Source organism: Dicentrarchus labrax, unplaced genomic scaffold, assembly GCF_905237075.1.
Source record: "Dicentrarchus labrax unplaced genomic scaffold, dlabrax2021, whole genome shotgun sequence".
In the NCBI taxonomy this organism is placed as follows: domain Eukaryota; kingdom Metazoa; phylum Chordata; class Actinopteri; family Moronidae; genus Dicentrarchus; species Dicentrarchus labrax.
The window spans coordinates 6,472,692-6,487,809 of NW_026136722.1; the positions used below are offsets into that span (position 1 = coordinate 6,472,692).

Here is a 15,118-nt window from a genome sequence, read left to right on the forward strand (position 1 = left end):
GGTGGAAGAAAAGGAACAAGACAACAGGAAGATTGATGAGACAAAGATGGGGGAGAGAGACAGCGAGATATTTGCAGACTTTGGAAGGTTGTGTGGGAAAAGTGGAAAAGAAAATCCTTTAATCAGCAGGCAGCTGCAACATATGGAGCTGGATTTGTTGAAAGGTGTTATCTTTCTTTTTTCTAATTTAGCTTCTTTTCTTCCTCAGCAATGTGGTGGGCAGGGGTTGAAAGATAGAAAGTTTGACGTCAATTAAGTCTTTTCTTTTTTTAACCAATTGGAAACGTCACCGAAATCTCTCTTGTAATCCTACAGCTATTGTGCTACCTAGCACACCAATCTGTGTGAGTGAACTTGGGTCAAATGGAGCAAGTGAAGCATAGAGTTTTTGCTTTTCTTCTCATGTCAGTCTGTCAGAAAGACGGGGCACATTTAGGTCAATAGTCTATATGTCAGGCACAGCCGCAAATGGCAGAAGGGTCTGCTTTGATTTGGATTACACAGGGGACAAAAATGCATTAAACAGTAGACACATTGAACTTCAGGTGAGAAATTCTACAAAAACTAAACCATTTAGTTTTATGTTAAACTTACAGCAACAATTTGAAAAGCGAAATTGTTTTTATTGTTTTGTTTTTTTCCTTTTGCATACAGTACACTATATATGCACACTTTACAAACACATTTTTTTTTTGCATGCATGCATGCATGCATAGTTCCTTAATTCATTAATATTAACTATTAAAAACTAGTGTAACCATTGGCTCATCTTCTGAACGCATAAAGTTTAGAAAGGATCTCTGAGACTAACAATAGGAAGTTGTGTCTGTGGAAAGAGGTACTTTATGGTTAATCAGATCAATGACATTCCTCCAACCTCCTGTCTCTCTGTTATCTGAATGAAGACTAATGCACGCAGTGGGAACACAGGTTGACAGTGACAATCAGTAACTAGTATCAGTAGAGAAATGAAACTAAGTGAAATGAAATTAAGTGTAGTTTAAACTGAATACATAGTGGTTATTAATGTAAAGCAATCATTCCAGAACTTTTATTGGTAACATTGTCCTCTTATTTAGCCTTTATAAGCAGTAAATGGTTTATAACACACTATAATGTAGTTGTACAGCTATAAGGACATTTTAACTATCTATGATTATACAGTATTTGTCAACAATTATAAATTAATTAAAACCTACATTATTACATAACAGTTTTACTATATTGTCATTCATCTGCTTCTACAGCAGCCTCCACTTTTTGGTGGCCATGACGACTTACAGCTGCTTAATATTATAATATGTTATAAACCATTTATTAAATATCTAAATACTGCTTATTAATGCTAAAGTAAAGTCTTGCTCTTTAATTTTCTTTGCCAGACGTAAGACTAAATTATGAGTGTAGTAGTGTGTGTGTGTCTGCAGCTAATCTTGCAAACTACTGAACCAATCAGCCTCCTATATCTTGTGCATATTAATGAGTGTTTTCTGAAGGACCTCTTGTGATTGCAGTGATTAACATGTTTGAAAAACCTTGGAAATAACTATCTTTTGTATTGACTGCTATGTTTTATACCAACTGCTGACTCCTTACTCCTCTTATTTGGCCAGTAGAGGCCGCAAGTGATCAGCTGCTGGGCTAAAAGGCTAGTCTGTTGCAGGCCACATTTTGGCTTCGGCTCACAAACTGACTGAACTAAATATTTGGTCTCATCTTGAACCAGAGCTTTATTTTAATACTTGTTTAATTTTGAACCAATTTTCACGAAATTTGTTTTGTTATAAACATTAGAAATTGAACATGATACTGGTTACTAGTCAGAATTAAATGCAGTTACTGAGGGCGCATCAAATAAGGTCTATGCCAAAACATTAACCTTCTGAACAGTCACAACTTCTATTACAATACTATTACAGTATTCTATGCATGTTGAAGAAGACTATACCATACAAACACACATAAAACTTTGCATATAAGAAACTAAACTATACTATATACAAAAAACTTAAAGGTCCAGTGTGTAACATTTAGGAGCATCTATTAGCAGAAATTGAATAAAATATTCCTAGGTAGTGTATAATCACATGAAAATAAAAACCATTGTGTTTATGTTACCTTAGAATAAGCCGTTAGAAGAAACCTGAATAAATTACTCAACTTAAGTTATCAGCAACAAACATAACACATTGTTTAACATCAGGTCGATTTTCTTAACCTAAATGCTCCCTATTACCAAACAGCCTTTGACTCATTTCAAAAGTCACCTCAGGTTCTGGTATTTAAAAAAAAAAAAAAAAAAAAAAAAGCATTTCATCCTCATCCTCTAAAAATAATGCGGATGCCCTTTGGGACAATCACTGACTAGATGCATCACCCCTCAAGTTCTTGCAAAATTGGGCTGGTGTTGTCTTAATTATGGTCTTAAATCTGACCTTCAGTTATAACAACCCACTAGGCTTATAAGTGTGGGTCTGAATGCAAACCTAATTTTATTTTATATTAAGTTAATTGTGTTAATTAATATTGTAAAAGTAGCTGCAAGATGCAGAGTGAGGCAGTAAGATGTTTTTCCTTTTTTTAAAGATTTATATTAAAAGTTGTCTAAATTATTATTTACAAGTGTGCAACTTCAATTATGCTATATTATACCATATATAATACTACATGTAATTATATATGTATGTGTATGTGGGAAATCTCTAACAGAAACACCCCAGTTTAATGACATACATGGCCCTGAAATCTGAGCAGTCTTTCAACATCCTTGACTCGCCGCATGCTGTGATCCACTGAGGTGGACAACAGATAAGTAAGCGCAACAGTGTATGAGTCATTCGGACACACACCTACTCTTGGTTTCCTTTTTTGGAGTCATTATCTCCTATTAAACTTCTCCTCTGATAAGTGGCATTTGATTCAACTGTGCAGCAATAGGAGGAGGACCTGAAAATGAATCACCACAATTTAGGCATTACTCCAAGATTGTCAGGCTTTCAGTCACACAATAACTCATCTAACATTTTACAGGCAGAATGGTGGCCAGACATAAAAGTGTTTGGAAGTATTTTGAGTGTCCATTTCAGACCCTATTCTTATGTTGTGTTTTTTTATGTTTTTTTGTTGTTGTTTTTTTTGGGGGGGGGCAGTACTCAATAATTGAATGCGGGTACTCAAATGTGGAAATTACTTAAAATGCCCCTCCCTAGTGAACACACTTGTAGTTATTTTATTTGACTATTCTCTCTCCTCTAGTGAATGTGTAATTTCCATAATTATTCAAGAAAAAACGTAATCACCTACAAGTTCTCTTTTAAAATAACAATTCTTTCAAGTAGTCATATATGTGAAAACTTTAGATCACGGATGGGGTTAACCATTAAAAGTGTGGCTATGTCCCAGCTCTGTGTGAATACGTTTGTACAATTTCAGATTTGAGTTAAGGGTTTCCTGCTCTGACAGCAGACCCACATAAATGTCAAACCAGCTTCATGCAACTGAATAGTCTAGGCCCTTATCATGTCAAACCACCAACAATCAAATCAAGCTAACCCAATTATCCATGTACAAAGAACATGACCAAGCTGGTGGATCTAATAATGCTAATAATGTCTGTGTGTGGGGTGGGGTGGAGGGGTGGGGGGTGTGTGTGTGTGTGTGTGGGGGGGGGTGAGCAATGTTAAGATTTGTTACTGCCAATTCTTGTGTGCAGAAACACAGACACAAGAATCTGGTTCTGTACTGTTTTGTTTGGGGTTTTTTTTTTTAACATTACATGGTCTGGTTGTTTTAGAAAACATCCATTCAAGCTAAGCAGTGTTTTTCATGATAGCTGTAAACCTCATGTAACCAATTAGATATGACATAACACAGTGGGCCAAATGGTAGTCATCTCATTTAAGAACAAATCATTCCAAGTAAATCATCTTAAACCTCAACTCACTTTTGCTTTATGAAGTGTTAATGCTTGGGGACGTCATCAACGTATCCTATTAAAGTGTTGGAATGTCTTGTACTAAAAAACACATTTCCAATGGCAATACTTGGCTGATTGATACTGATAATGAGTCAAAACCATTTGTATATAACTAAATATAACCTAGGTTTGAGTATACGTATATGTGTGATATTCACACTGTATTTTAGTTTCCACCTGAACCTGACCAGTGTCAGAGCTCCAATTATTCACTGTCAGTTGAGTTGTTTCATTTTCTCTGTCGTTTTACTGCAAAGAAGACTTTTCACAAAGTCATCTATCCCTCCATAATCCCATTACAATAATCATTTCTATTTTCTTGGAGAAAAAAAAGGACAGTCAGTATGTTTTTGTTTTTTTCTCCAGCTCTGGGGACAATTGTTTGTCTTTTAATATAATAGTGCTATTATACTCTCTCGTACACTCACCTGACTTCTGGAGGGGTTATTTGAGCTCCCTTGATCTGGGACAGAACAGACAGACAGGGTGTTAAATACAGGCTGACACTGTCACTTCTGTAAAAGCCAAACGTTGCCTAAATGCTTATAGCATGTCTTTTTTTAGAAACCCCTTCCCTTATCCACGCAGGACCTATTTTAAAGAATATTGTCCTGACAAGTTATAATTATGATTGTCAAATCGTTTTACTTTGATAATAAAATATAGCCTTTTGGTCTTTCATAATTAACTCCTCTATTTTTTACCTCAGGGCAGAGTACAATTGGGCTTTGTTAGCAGGAATATTAAGTAATACAGTTTATTAGCATAATGAAAAAACTATGTGAACTTAAATGCCTTCAAGTTGTGGAATTCAGCAAATATTTGTATAGCCATTAAAAGAATGGCTTTGATGTTTGTGTGATGCTCAGTTTGGATTTATTTTAATAGTCTCCACATTAGGGGACATGTTTCTAGGAGAATATTTAATCCATACTGTCTTTAAGTTTTTCTTCAAACTGCTCTATCAATTTAATTTATCATGTTGGATTTAATAAGTGAAATCAGAAGGAAAACAACATCAGTACTGCTTTGCGTTCACAATTATTGACCTGGAAATTAGGGCCTAATTAGTAAACTACCATTGGCTGGAACTAAATACACCGTCAGTGTTCATATATTAAAGTATTTACCTTCAGTCTGCAGTCAATGCAAGAAACAGGCCATAAGCTGACAGAGACCGCTCCTGTTATTACAGAAACATTCCTATAAAACTGAGGAATGTATTTTCTCCAAAGCTTCACAACTATAAATTAAAACCTCACCAAAGCCTCTAATAAATCCCAGATAGTTTAATGGGTGCAACTAAAGAGATTGTAATTTATCTGCTTTGCTTAATCTTAGCTTGGACTAAACTTTTTGCAATATATTTTAGCATATGTGTATGTGGATTTTGTGAAAATCAAACTGTAAAAAACACTAAAAGAACTTGGGTAACAAAACGTTGCTCTATTGCTTTATTTTTCCACATTTGAGCTGATGGACTTTCTCTTTCAACAGCCCCACATGTATTTTTGAATTCATTTTAAAGAGCTGAAAAATCCTGTCAAATCATCATCACACAAAAGTTCCTCAGTCTTCCACACATGATTAACGGGGCTCAGTCATAGCACAAGCTAGCCTACGTGACGATACCACAAAAGGAGTATCCATGATTAAGTTACCACTTTATCACCACCAGCGATGTATCAGTGACCACAAATAATAACAGGTAGCCAGTAGCGACAGGAATAACTGTGTATACGGTATATTATAGCCTTCAGACACATAGAGAAAGATTTGAAATCAAATTGCGTCTCCAATGTATTAACCCTTTCTATTATTCCATTCAGATTCTAATTTCAAAAGCTATTTAACTGGGAATACTTACAGCTTCTCTTTAAATTCAAACTGTATCATTATTAGTGTTCAAGTCATTAATAACACTCTTATTTTGACACATTTTAATTAACAATTGGAGCAGAAAGTAAACATCATTAAGTAAATAAGTTGTTAGTTGGCTCCATTGAGACAGCTATTTCCCTGCCCATTAGAAATAAATAAAAATGCCTTAAAGGATATTATATGGATGTACCATGATACAAACTCGTCAAGGCTTTCAAAGCTGACTCACTCATGGGCGCTGTATGTCAACAAGGTTGTCAGCCATCTCACTTCAAATACTGTAGATTGTAGTAGAAGAAGTATTTCATCTTCTGACCTTAACACACAGCGCCAGCCGCAGAGTCGCCAGTTTGGACATCAACTCATTTCTTTATGTCATTTTTTCTTCTTTCTCTCTTTCTTTCTCCTCCAATCAACCCTCCCCTGCACACACAGACACACACCTTTCTGTCTCCTCTTGGAGATCAGAGCTGGAGTATGCATGTGAGCAATGTTAAGATTTGTTACTGCCAATTCTTGTGTGCAGAAACACAGACACAAGAATCTGGTTCTGTACTGTTTTGTTTGGGGTTTTTTTTTTTAACATTACATGGTCTGGTTGTTTTAGAAAACATCCATTCAAGCTAAGCAGTGTTTTTCATGATAGCTGTAAACCTCATGTAACCAATTAGATATGACATAACACAGTGGGCCAAATGGTAGTCATCTCACAGACACACACCTTTCTGTCTCCTCTTGGAGATCAGAGCTGGAGTATTGATTCGGCTTGCTTGAGAGCTCCTGTTGGCCAAAAATACCACACACATAAGTCACACTGTTACCTTTAGAGAGTTCTCCGATCGATTCCTGCATGCTTTTTGTCATCAGCCAGACGAAGTCAGCGACTGACACCACTCCGATATTATCGCAGTGCACATGCCCGCAGGAAGCTTGATAGTAAGGCAGGAGGTGCATGCAAACTGCTCAGAGACAGAGTGACTCATCTGAGCAAGAGAAAGACACCAAGCTCGGAGAAAGAAAAGGACAAAAAGCTGCCGGATTCTCTGACACAGGCCTGAAGTGAACTGAAAGTTTAAAAAAAAACGCTGACAATGTGAAATTAATGCAAAGAAGACAATTTATTTTCCAAATTTTACAATAAAAGGAACGAACCAAGATACAAAGCACTGGGCATGTACTACAGCATTCTTCATGTAGAACAACGGTACATGTGTATTGGTGCTCACTTGAGCAATACAAGTCTCACAGAGTAGAGCAGGACACATTAGCTTATAAGGGGGCAATTTACTGCTCCGTTTATCAGAATTCCCCTCAGATTCAACTGTAAATAGGATATACAGGAATACACACATTTCCGAGTACACACTATTTCCCAGCTTACAGCTAAAAACTGCAGATCTTTTAAAACCACACATCTCCCACAATCCTTTCGGTTAAGGATGTTTGTGCTCCTACAGCAGATGATTACCCAACCACAGCAATATTTGCTGTTTCACATCACTGATGACTTGTGCATACCCGGCCTGAGGTGAACATAGTGGACCAGTTTATTCTTTGGGTTAGTTTGGATGAAACTAATTTATGCGAGGAAATTCGATCACTGCGGCAAATGTTATAAGAATGTAAGCACACTAACAGAATATGAAAGAAGAATAGCATGAGCTGCTGTATCAGCTGTATCTGGCTTTTTAAAAAGGGAACATGGAGTAAATGTAACCGTACTGTCTACACTGCGGATACTGAACATAATACTGACATTTCTAATATTTTGTCTGCCCCACTCAATAAGATAAGACTAACAGCAGGATTTATTGCAGGACTGTTGCATCAGTTTTAGCCAAGTCGACGTAAAATAGTATTCCAAGACTTTTTGTTGACATAGCCGTTGTAACCTTGAAAATGAGAACAGACGTGGAGACTGGAAAAAACACAGTGTAAATGAGCCATATCATGGCATCCTGACTGCCACTGCACACCACTGTCCCCTCAGGGTAAACCTTTACACACAGCTGTGGTGACAGTGTTTACTTATATACTCACCAGTCTCATAAATCTTGCTGTCTGGTCTGCTTGGGACCAGTCAAACAAGGACCGTAAAGAATAAGACGTCATCAACTTCCCATTGTCCTATGTTAACCTCCTTTGATGCTGTAGACTAGTGGAAAATGCAGGGATGGAGTACATACTGTAAACATGCACACACACACAGCCTGGCAGCCTGTTGTTAACTGACCTGGATGACAAGAACATGAAGTTAATGGCCTAAAAGTAGGCAGCTTTCCCAAACAATTACCATCAAATCTCTCCTCCAGTGTCCAATCTCATCCTTCCCTCCACCGTTTTCCATCGCAGCCTAATTTCTCTTTCTCCGTCTCAGGTGCCTCTGGCCACCATCAAGGTGATTTATTCCCCATGCAGGCTGGATCTGGGCATTGCTCCATCCCTCTCTGTGTCTCTCTCTTTGTCTCACACACATAGTAATAAGAAAGTTAGTATCACTTTATCAGTGACTGGATGTTCTAGTTATAAAAGCCCTGCACTGCACAGGAAAAGAAAAGAAAAGAAAAGAAAAGAAAAGAAAAGAAAAGAAAAAGAGGGATACATATAAGCTTTCACACCAACAACTTGTTTTGGCTGTGAGGTGTTTATAACCACCAATGGGTGGGACTTAAACACCCGAAGGCGGGGTGACGTTTTCCACATAAATACTTGTGCATCGAGGCAGAACATGACCCTGTGAGCGACTCCTCATCAGCTTAGGAACGGATTTCCTTCAGAACAGAAAATCCTGGGAAGCCAAGGATGATGTTGGTTTTTGCGGCTCTGACTTTGGCAAGCTGAGCGTGCTGGCATGAAGAAAATGCCACAAGATGAAAAGTCAAGTGTGAGGTGGTTCCTCTTTCAAGTAGCGAGGGAGAAGAGCGAGAGAGTTGACCTGAGAGAAAGTGCACGTTTCCAAAATCGCATGAATACGGCAGCGCGTCACGCCACTGGACAGTGGAGAGGATAAAGCGCACGGGAGCGCACAGGTAGGTCGACTCCCATCTGCTCATCACATTTACAAGTGTGTTTATGAAATTAAATTACAATTCTTGTTGTTTTTTAAGAAAGCTATTGCCGTGAAATATACTTTTAAATGTCATTTATTTCTCAACAAAAAAAAATGGAAGAATGTTATTAGCCTTAAAGTTTTATATATTAAACTCAATGAGAGTCAATGAGCCATGCGTGTGAACGCCTCAAATGTCTCTCGTGACTGTGGGCTATAGCTATTATAGTTTGTTTGGTGGACAAAAATGTCAAGCCCCATGCAGCCTGAAGGGGACAGGGGCTTCAAGTGTTTATGTTCTCAACAACATGCTGCGGGCTGCGCGTCACTCCCGTGTTTAGGAGCGCGGTTCAGTGAATCTTCACGTCAGACCATTATTTGTGCAACACATTTTCACAGCCTCGGGTTGCAACGTCTGACAACTGACGGTTATTAGATTATTATTATGTTAGGTCACCCACAAGGCACAAGTTGAGGACATATAGGTAACTACCGGCCACTCTCAGGGTGGCAGTATTCATAAGGATGAGAGGTGGCCATCATCTCGTTTCAGGCAATAAATAAATATATTGTATTATATATTTATGTGTATTATTATTATTATTATTATTATTATTATTATTATTACGTGCTGTATGGGTTCACAGTGCAGCATGCAAATAGTGACCTATTAATAATGCTTCAATCAAACAATTTTACATAAAATAAAAAATGTCCTTATTAAGACAAAACGTCTTAAAATTTGCTCACATTCTCCAAACACAACAACGAAAACTGGAGTTAAACATTTTTTCATCTTTAGCTAAAATTTGCTGTCATCATAAGGTGAATTACTGCCTAAATACAGAAGAGGAAAGTCACACAGCAGATGTCCATACTGTCAATAATGTCATCCTGCCTCCTGTTGGACCTCAGTGAAACAATTGTGGTTCAGTTTCCAGCTCAACATGCATATCTATGGGGAAACTAAGTATGCATTATCGTTAAACTTCAAAATTGATATGTATTTGTTCACTGGAGGGATCTCAAAAAACTATTTTACAAAATCTATATCTTTTGCTTTATATGTTTGTCCCTCTTGAGCAATGACACTGCTGATATTATCCATATGGGCTCTTTGCCACTTGGCTGCAGGATTTAGTTTCTGTCTGTCCCCCCATTACAGACATCTAATCTAACGACAGTGACAGTATTGAGACCTACTTAACTAATCTTCTTCTAAAGTGCGACCTTCCATTAAAAGAAATGGCATGTTGGCCACATGCCCAGAAAATTCGGTGGAAAGTTTCTCTGCTCGCCTGGTAAATATGGGCATCTTGCCCAGTGAGCCTGTATGGTGCAAAAGGTAGACATAACAGGATTTTTTGGGAAAGGTTATGGGTTGTTGTTAGGTATGCCATAAAATAAAATTTGTGTCTGTCTTTTCTCTTATGAGCTATTTCCTACTGTAATCCAAATGGACACCAGCACTCCCTCCTTCAACATGGATGACTGCAGTTGGTCGATATCCCAGAATGTCAGCATGTCTTCCTCGCCGTACCCCCACAAATCCAATATCTCAGATGTGGCTGCGCTTCCCTTCAATGTGATCACCGCAGTCGTATACACCACTGTCTTCGTTGTGGGTCTTCTGGGTAACATGCTGGTCATCTACGTGGTGGTTCGCTACTCCAAGATGAAGACAGTAACCAACATGTACATCCTCAATTTAGCCTTGGCGGATGAACTCTACATCCTGGGAATTCCCTTCCTGGGCACTAACAGTGTGCTTTCCTACTGGCCATTTGGGAATTTCTTCTGCAAGGTGTGCATGACTGCTGACGCCATGAGCCAGTTCGCCTCCACCTTTTGCCTGACGGTGATGAGCATCGACCGCTACCTGGCAGTGGTTCATCCTATTCGCAGTGCCAAATGGCGGAAACCACGGGTGGCCAAGGTTTCCAATGCCATGGTGTGGATTGTGTCCTTTCTGGTTGTGCTGCCTGTCACGATCTACTCAAATGTACAAGAGGAGTTCAACACCTGCAACATAACCTGGCCTGAGACCCGGGAATTGTGGTCCATTGCCTTCATCCTTTACACATCCATCCTGGGCTTCTTTGCTCCTCTGGTGGTCATTTGCCTCTGCTACCTGCTCATCGTCATCAAGGTAATGTCCTCTGGCTTTTACTGTTCTCTAACAAAAAAAAGCATTTTCATGTGAGGTTATGCCCTCAGAAGCACATAAAACCTTTAAAATCAACCATCTCTCTTTCAGGTAAGGTCAGCAGGTGTGCGCGCAGGCCGGACTAGGCGGCGTAAGTCGGAGCGCAAGGTGACGCGCATGGTGATTATCGTGGTGTTGGTGTTTGTGATCTGTTGGCTGCCCTTCTTCACCACCAACATTGTCAACCTGATTCACATCATCCCTGAGAACAAAACCAACGTCTACTTCTTCTTGGTCATCCTCACCTATGTCAACTCCTGTGCCAACCCAGTCCTCTACGGCTTCCTCTCTGACAAGTTCAATCAGAGCTTCCAGAAGGTGCTCTGCTTCCACAAACCAAATGGTGTTTCCACTACAAACCAGAAGCGAGGTCAACAGAAGGGAAACCACAATCCTATTTTAACACCCAGAAATCACAGACAGAATGGCAATGTGGTGAGCATTCAGGTATCGCAACTGAATTCCTGTGATCCATGTGATTTCTGAAATAAAAATCTTTATTTCCACATTTGCAGCAGGTATACTCAGCCTGTTTCAAATTTCAGCTTCTGATGCATTGAATTTTAAGTTACATAGGCCCAATTTCTGGTCCAAGCCAGTCCAAAAGCCAAAGGGCAATATCAAGAGGTGAGAACTAGAGGGGCGTATGTAACATTTCGAGTGAAAATTAGTTATATATATTAATTAAAAACCAAAAGGCCTAACACTGAACACCCTGAACTATTTGGGCTAAAAAGGCTTAAGTGTACTTAAAAGGTAGGCAAATATTTTTTTCAATAAAGGTCAAAACATTAAGTTCATTAAGTATATTGTAACCCACATGTTTATGAAGTTTTAATATTAAACCTTTGATTTTAATAAACAAAGTCAGGACAAAGTATGTAAGTATGTTAAGGCTCTTCTGTAAAGTTGGTTAAATATCACTTATGTCCCTCTGCTTCTCACCCTTCAATATTTTAATTATGTTAAAACAAAGGGAAACATGATTATTCTGGTTTGAATAGTAACTCAAATATATAATTGTAATCGTATAATTTGAACTTATTCTTAGTAACATAGTTCATAATTATATTTATACACAAACCGAATCTGCTGTGTACGTATGCCCCAGCAGCCCCCACTTTCAGGGTCCTCAGTGTGTTGTCTCCCTAATGTCTTCCTTTATTTACTCCTGGACCTTGTAATAATTCATATAACCCGTCTTTGTTGCTGATCCTCCCTCTCTGACTGGGACATTTGTGGAGAAGGGCTGGAGGAGCAAAATAGTGAAAGAAGACTACATACGGCATCGTTTGTTCTTCATGCGTTTCTACTGTAACCAGGTTGGCTGCATTGTAGGTTTCAAAGCATTTGTTTATGTAATAATGTAAGATCTGTTAAAGCAATAGTTTGACATTTTTGGAAATCCACTTAGCAAATCTGGCACAGAAGTACATGAGAAGATTGATACCACTCTTGTATCTGTCCGTTAAAAAGGCTGTAAGGCTGCAGCCATAGCTTAGCTTAGCATAAAGACTGGAAACAGGGGAAAACACATAGCCTGGTTCTGTTCAAAGGTAACAAAAGCTCACTAATTTCTAAATGACAGACTGGTAATAGCCTTATAATTAGACACAATGCAAGTTCTAATCAGATGTGTTGATTATTTATTATTCATTATTCATTATTCAAGTCATTTTTTAGTATTTTACATCAAAATCCCTCCTTTTCCTAAAAAAAACATAAAAATATGTTTGATTACTTATCTCGAACTTGGGACTGGTAACATAAATTATATCCAATCACATACCTCACATTAAAGATGCTTCTTCTTCCATTTTACTTAATAAGCTTTTTAATTAGCAGACATGTGAGTGGTAGCAGTGTTCTCATCTAACCCACTAGAAAGCAAATACGTTTATTTCCCAAAAAGTGGAACTGATCCTTTAAGAAGAGAAACTCAGAGCAATAGAGCAATGGAATTAGTTCTGTGGAAATGTACATTTACCATGTGAGCCATTATAGTACAGGTAATTTCACCCTCAGTGATGTTTTTCACCATGCCTTTATTGGGTATCAGGTTTATATTCAAAAACTCAGCCATTGTTCTTTCCTTAATTTACAGTATTTAATTTGTACTTCTATAGCTACAGTGAGCGCAGTTCTGTTTGACTTTCATGACAATTATTTTTCTTTCTGCTTGTTAGTCTTTATAGGCTTCTTGTGACATTTTGACTTTGATGTTACGAAGCTGTGAAAAATGCCTTGAAATAGCACAGCCAGGCATTGTCCTCTAGTGGATTTATGTCTTCTCTCTCACATTTCTGAAACAACATCTACTGGAGTGGATGCCACGCATGGTGACTTAAAGGAGCATATCATTTATCCGAAACCATATCATATCTTTAATCAGCATTTAGTTGCCGGATTAAGAGCTCTGACATTTGATGCCGACATTATTTGGAAGTTGCTGGACAACTGTAGCATCTCTCCATAGTTGAAACTTGAGCTGTTGACAGTGTTTATGGTGAGGTCTTTGAAAAACTGCCCAGTAAGACGGACCTGTGGAACCATGGAGACCTTACAGGAGAGAAGGGATTACTTTGTGTTAGAAACACTGTGAATTTTAAGATAATTGGTCATTTTAAATATGGAGTCTTGAGTTCTGTGACATTCCAACCCCATATATTTATATATACAACACAAATACTAACTTAGTGATTCTGTTTAAGAAGCCATCGTGAATATTAATAAACAACCGAGTCTGCTTTGCATGGTCTCCCTGCATTAACACTACACAGTACAATGTAGGGCGGCTGCATGAAACAAAGCGTGCATATGGTGTGCATTTATCCTATTAAGAGATGTTTATTGTCGCTGTGATCGATATTATGGCAGGTTCATGTTTCAGACTGAAGCACTTTATTGTTATTTCCAGTTGAACACAGAAAAGTGGCAGCTTTACACTTAAATGTTAATGTCTCTCCACATGAACCAATTTAGCTTCATTTTTTGATTTTTGTAAATGAAGTTAAAGTAGTTTTATTGCAAAAGCAGAGTGAACAAGAAGAAGTGTCTTTCTTTTTCTCAAGGCAGAAAACAGATTTGGATGTATTTTGATGTACGACTTCAGAACAATGGCTTGCCACAGAATAAAATATTTACATATAAATCTGGAAAACTGTTGTCAGCAAAATGAAGGGGACGATTCAAAGTGTCTTTGTGGGCTGACTTTTTATTTGTTGTTAATGGTGGTGGGGTTTTTTTGTTTTGGGTTTTTTTTTCCCCAGATTAATGATCTAGCAACCCTTTTACTGTTACTTTAATAAATGCAACTATGTCAAAACACAGTGTGGAGTGCAAATTGTTTTAAGGTTAGACAATGTTATATGCACGTTGAAAGAATTATTGGTCACTTTAATATTTACATCATATATCTCCATACTGCCAAACTTTATACTGTCTGGGCCTTCAGATTCAGTAGACAGTATACAAGGTATGAAAATCTTACAGCTGAATGAGTAATTAGACAAAGGAGTACAAAACCAGAGGTACCATATGTGTCTTTAACAACTTCCATCATCTTCTCCCCCTGAAGATTTTTTTTACTGCTGTTTTCTCTCTTTTCTTCTGTTAGTTAAACTTTGTTTTCCTTAATTTTTCTATATACTGTACTTTCTTTCTTAGCCCTTATTGCATATCTGTTTACTGACAACCTGTTTTTGTGGCTGTGTGTGGGGGTAGAAACACTGTGCCTCTGTGCCTTCTGCAGCTTGGGGTTACCCTGGGTGTTTACGGTCATGCTGCTTTTGTTCCATCAACCTCAATGTCAAGCAAAAGAACCAGTATTATTATCAAACAGAGAAAAGAGCACATTAAACTAGAACTGTTTTTGGACTCTCGAGTTATTCTGAGAAAAGGATTAGCCATGAAAGGATAACATTTTTCTAAGGAAAGGAAATAACACTTTAATGTTTTGTTACTGAATGAAATGTAGTACATGCACACACATACACGTTCTACATGT

The 15,118-nt window shown here is 38.0% G+C and overlaps 1 protein-coding gene across 1 annotated transcript; it reads left to right on the forward strand.

Moving 5' to 3' along the window:
* Window positions 1-8,552: 8,552 nt before the first annotated feature.
* Window positions 8,553-14,437, forward strand: LOC127356716 (somatostatin receptor type 5). Its single transcript, XM_051388699.1, has 3 exons — window positions 8,553-8,886; window positions 10,342-11,055; window positions 11,164-14,437. Exons 2-3 carry the CDS (start codon window positions 10,363-10,365, stop codon window positions 11,596-11,598), a joined length of 1,128 nt encoding a protein of 375 aa, XP_051244659.1. The 5' UTR covers window positions 8,553-8,886; window positions 10,342-10,362; the 3' UTR covers window positions 11,599-14,437.
* The last annotated feature ends 681 nt before the right edge of the window (window positions 14,438-15,118 follow it).

Excerpts from the sequence above, each read along its gene's own strand:
- LOC127356716 (XM_051388699.1), top strand. The coding sequence starts at position 10,363 with ATGGACACCAGCACTCCCTCCTTCAACATGGATGACTGCAGTTGGTCG. Across the intron at positions 11,056-11,163 it reads ACCTGCTCATCGTCATCAAG|GTAAGGTCAGCAGGTGTGCG; the intron begins GTAATGTCCTCT and ends TCTCTCTTTCAG.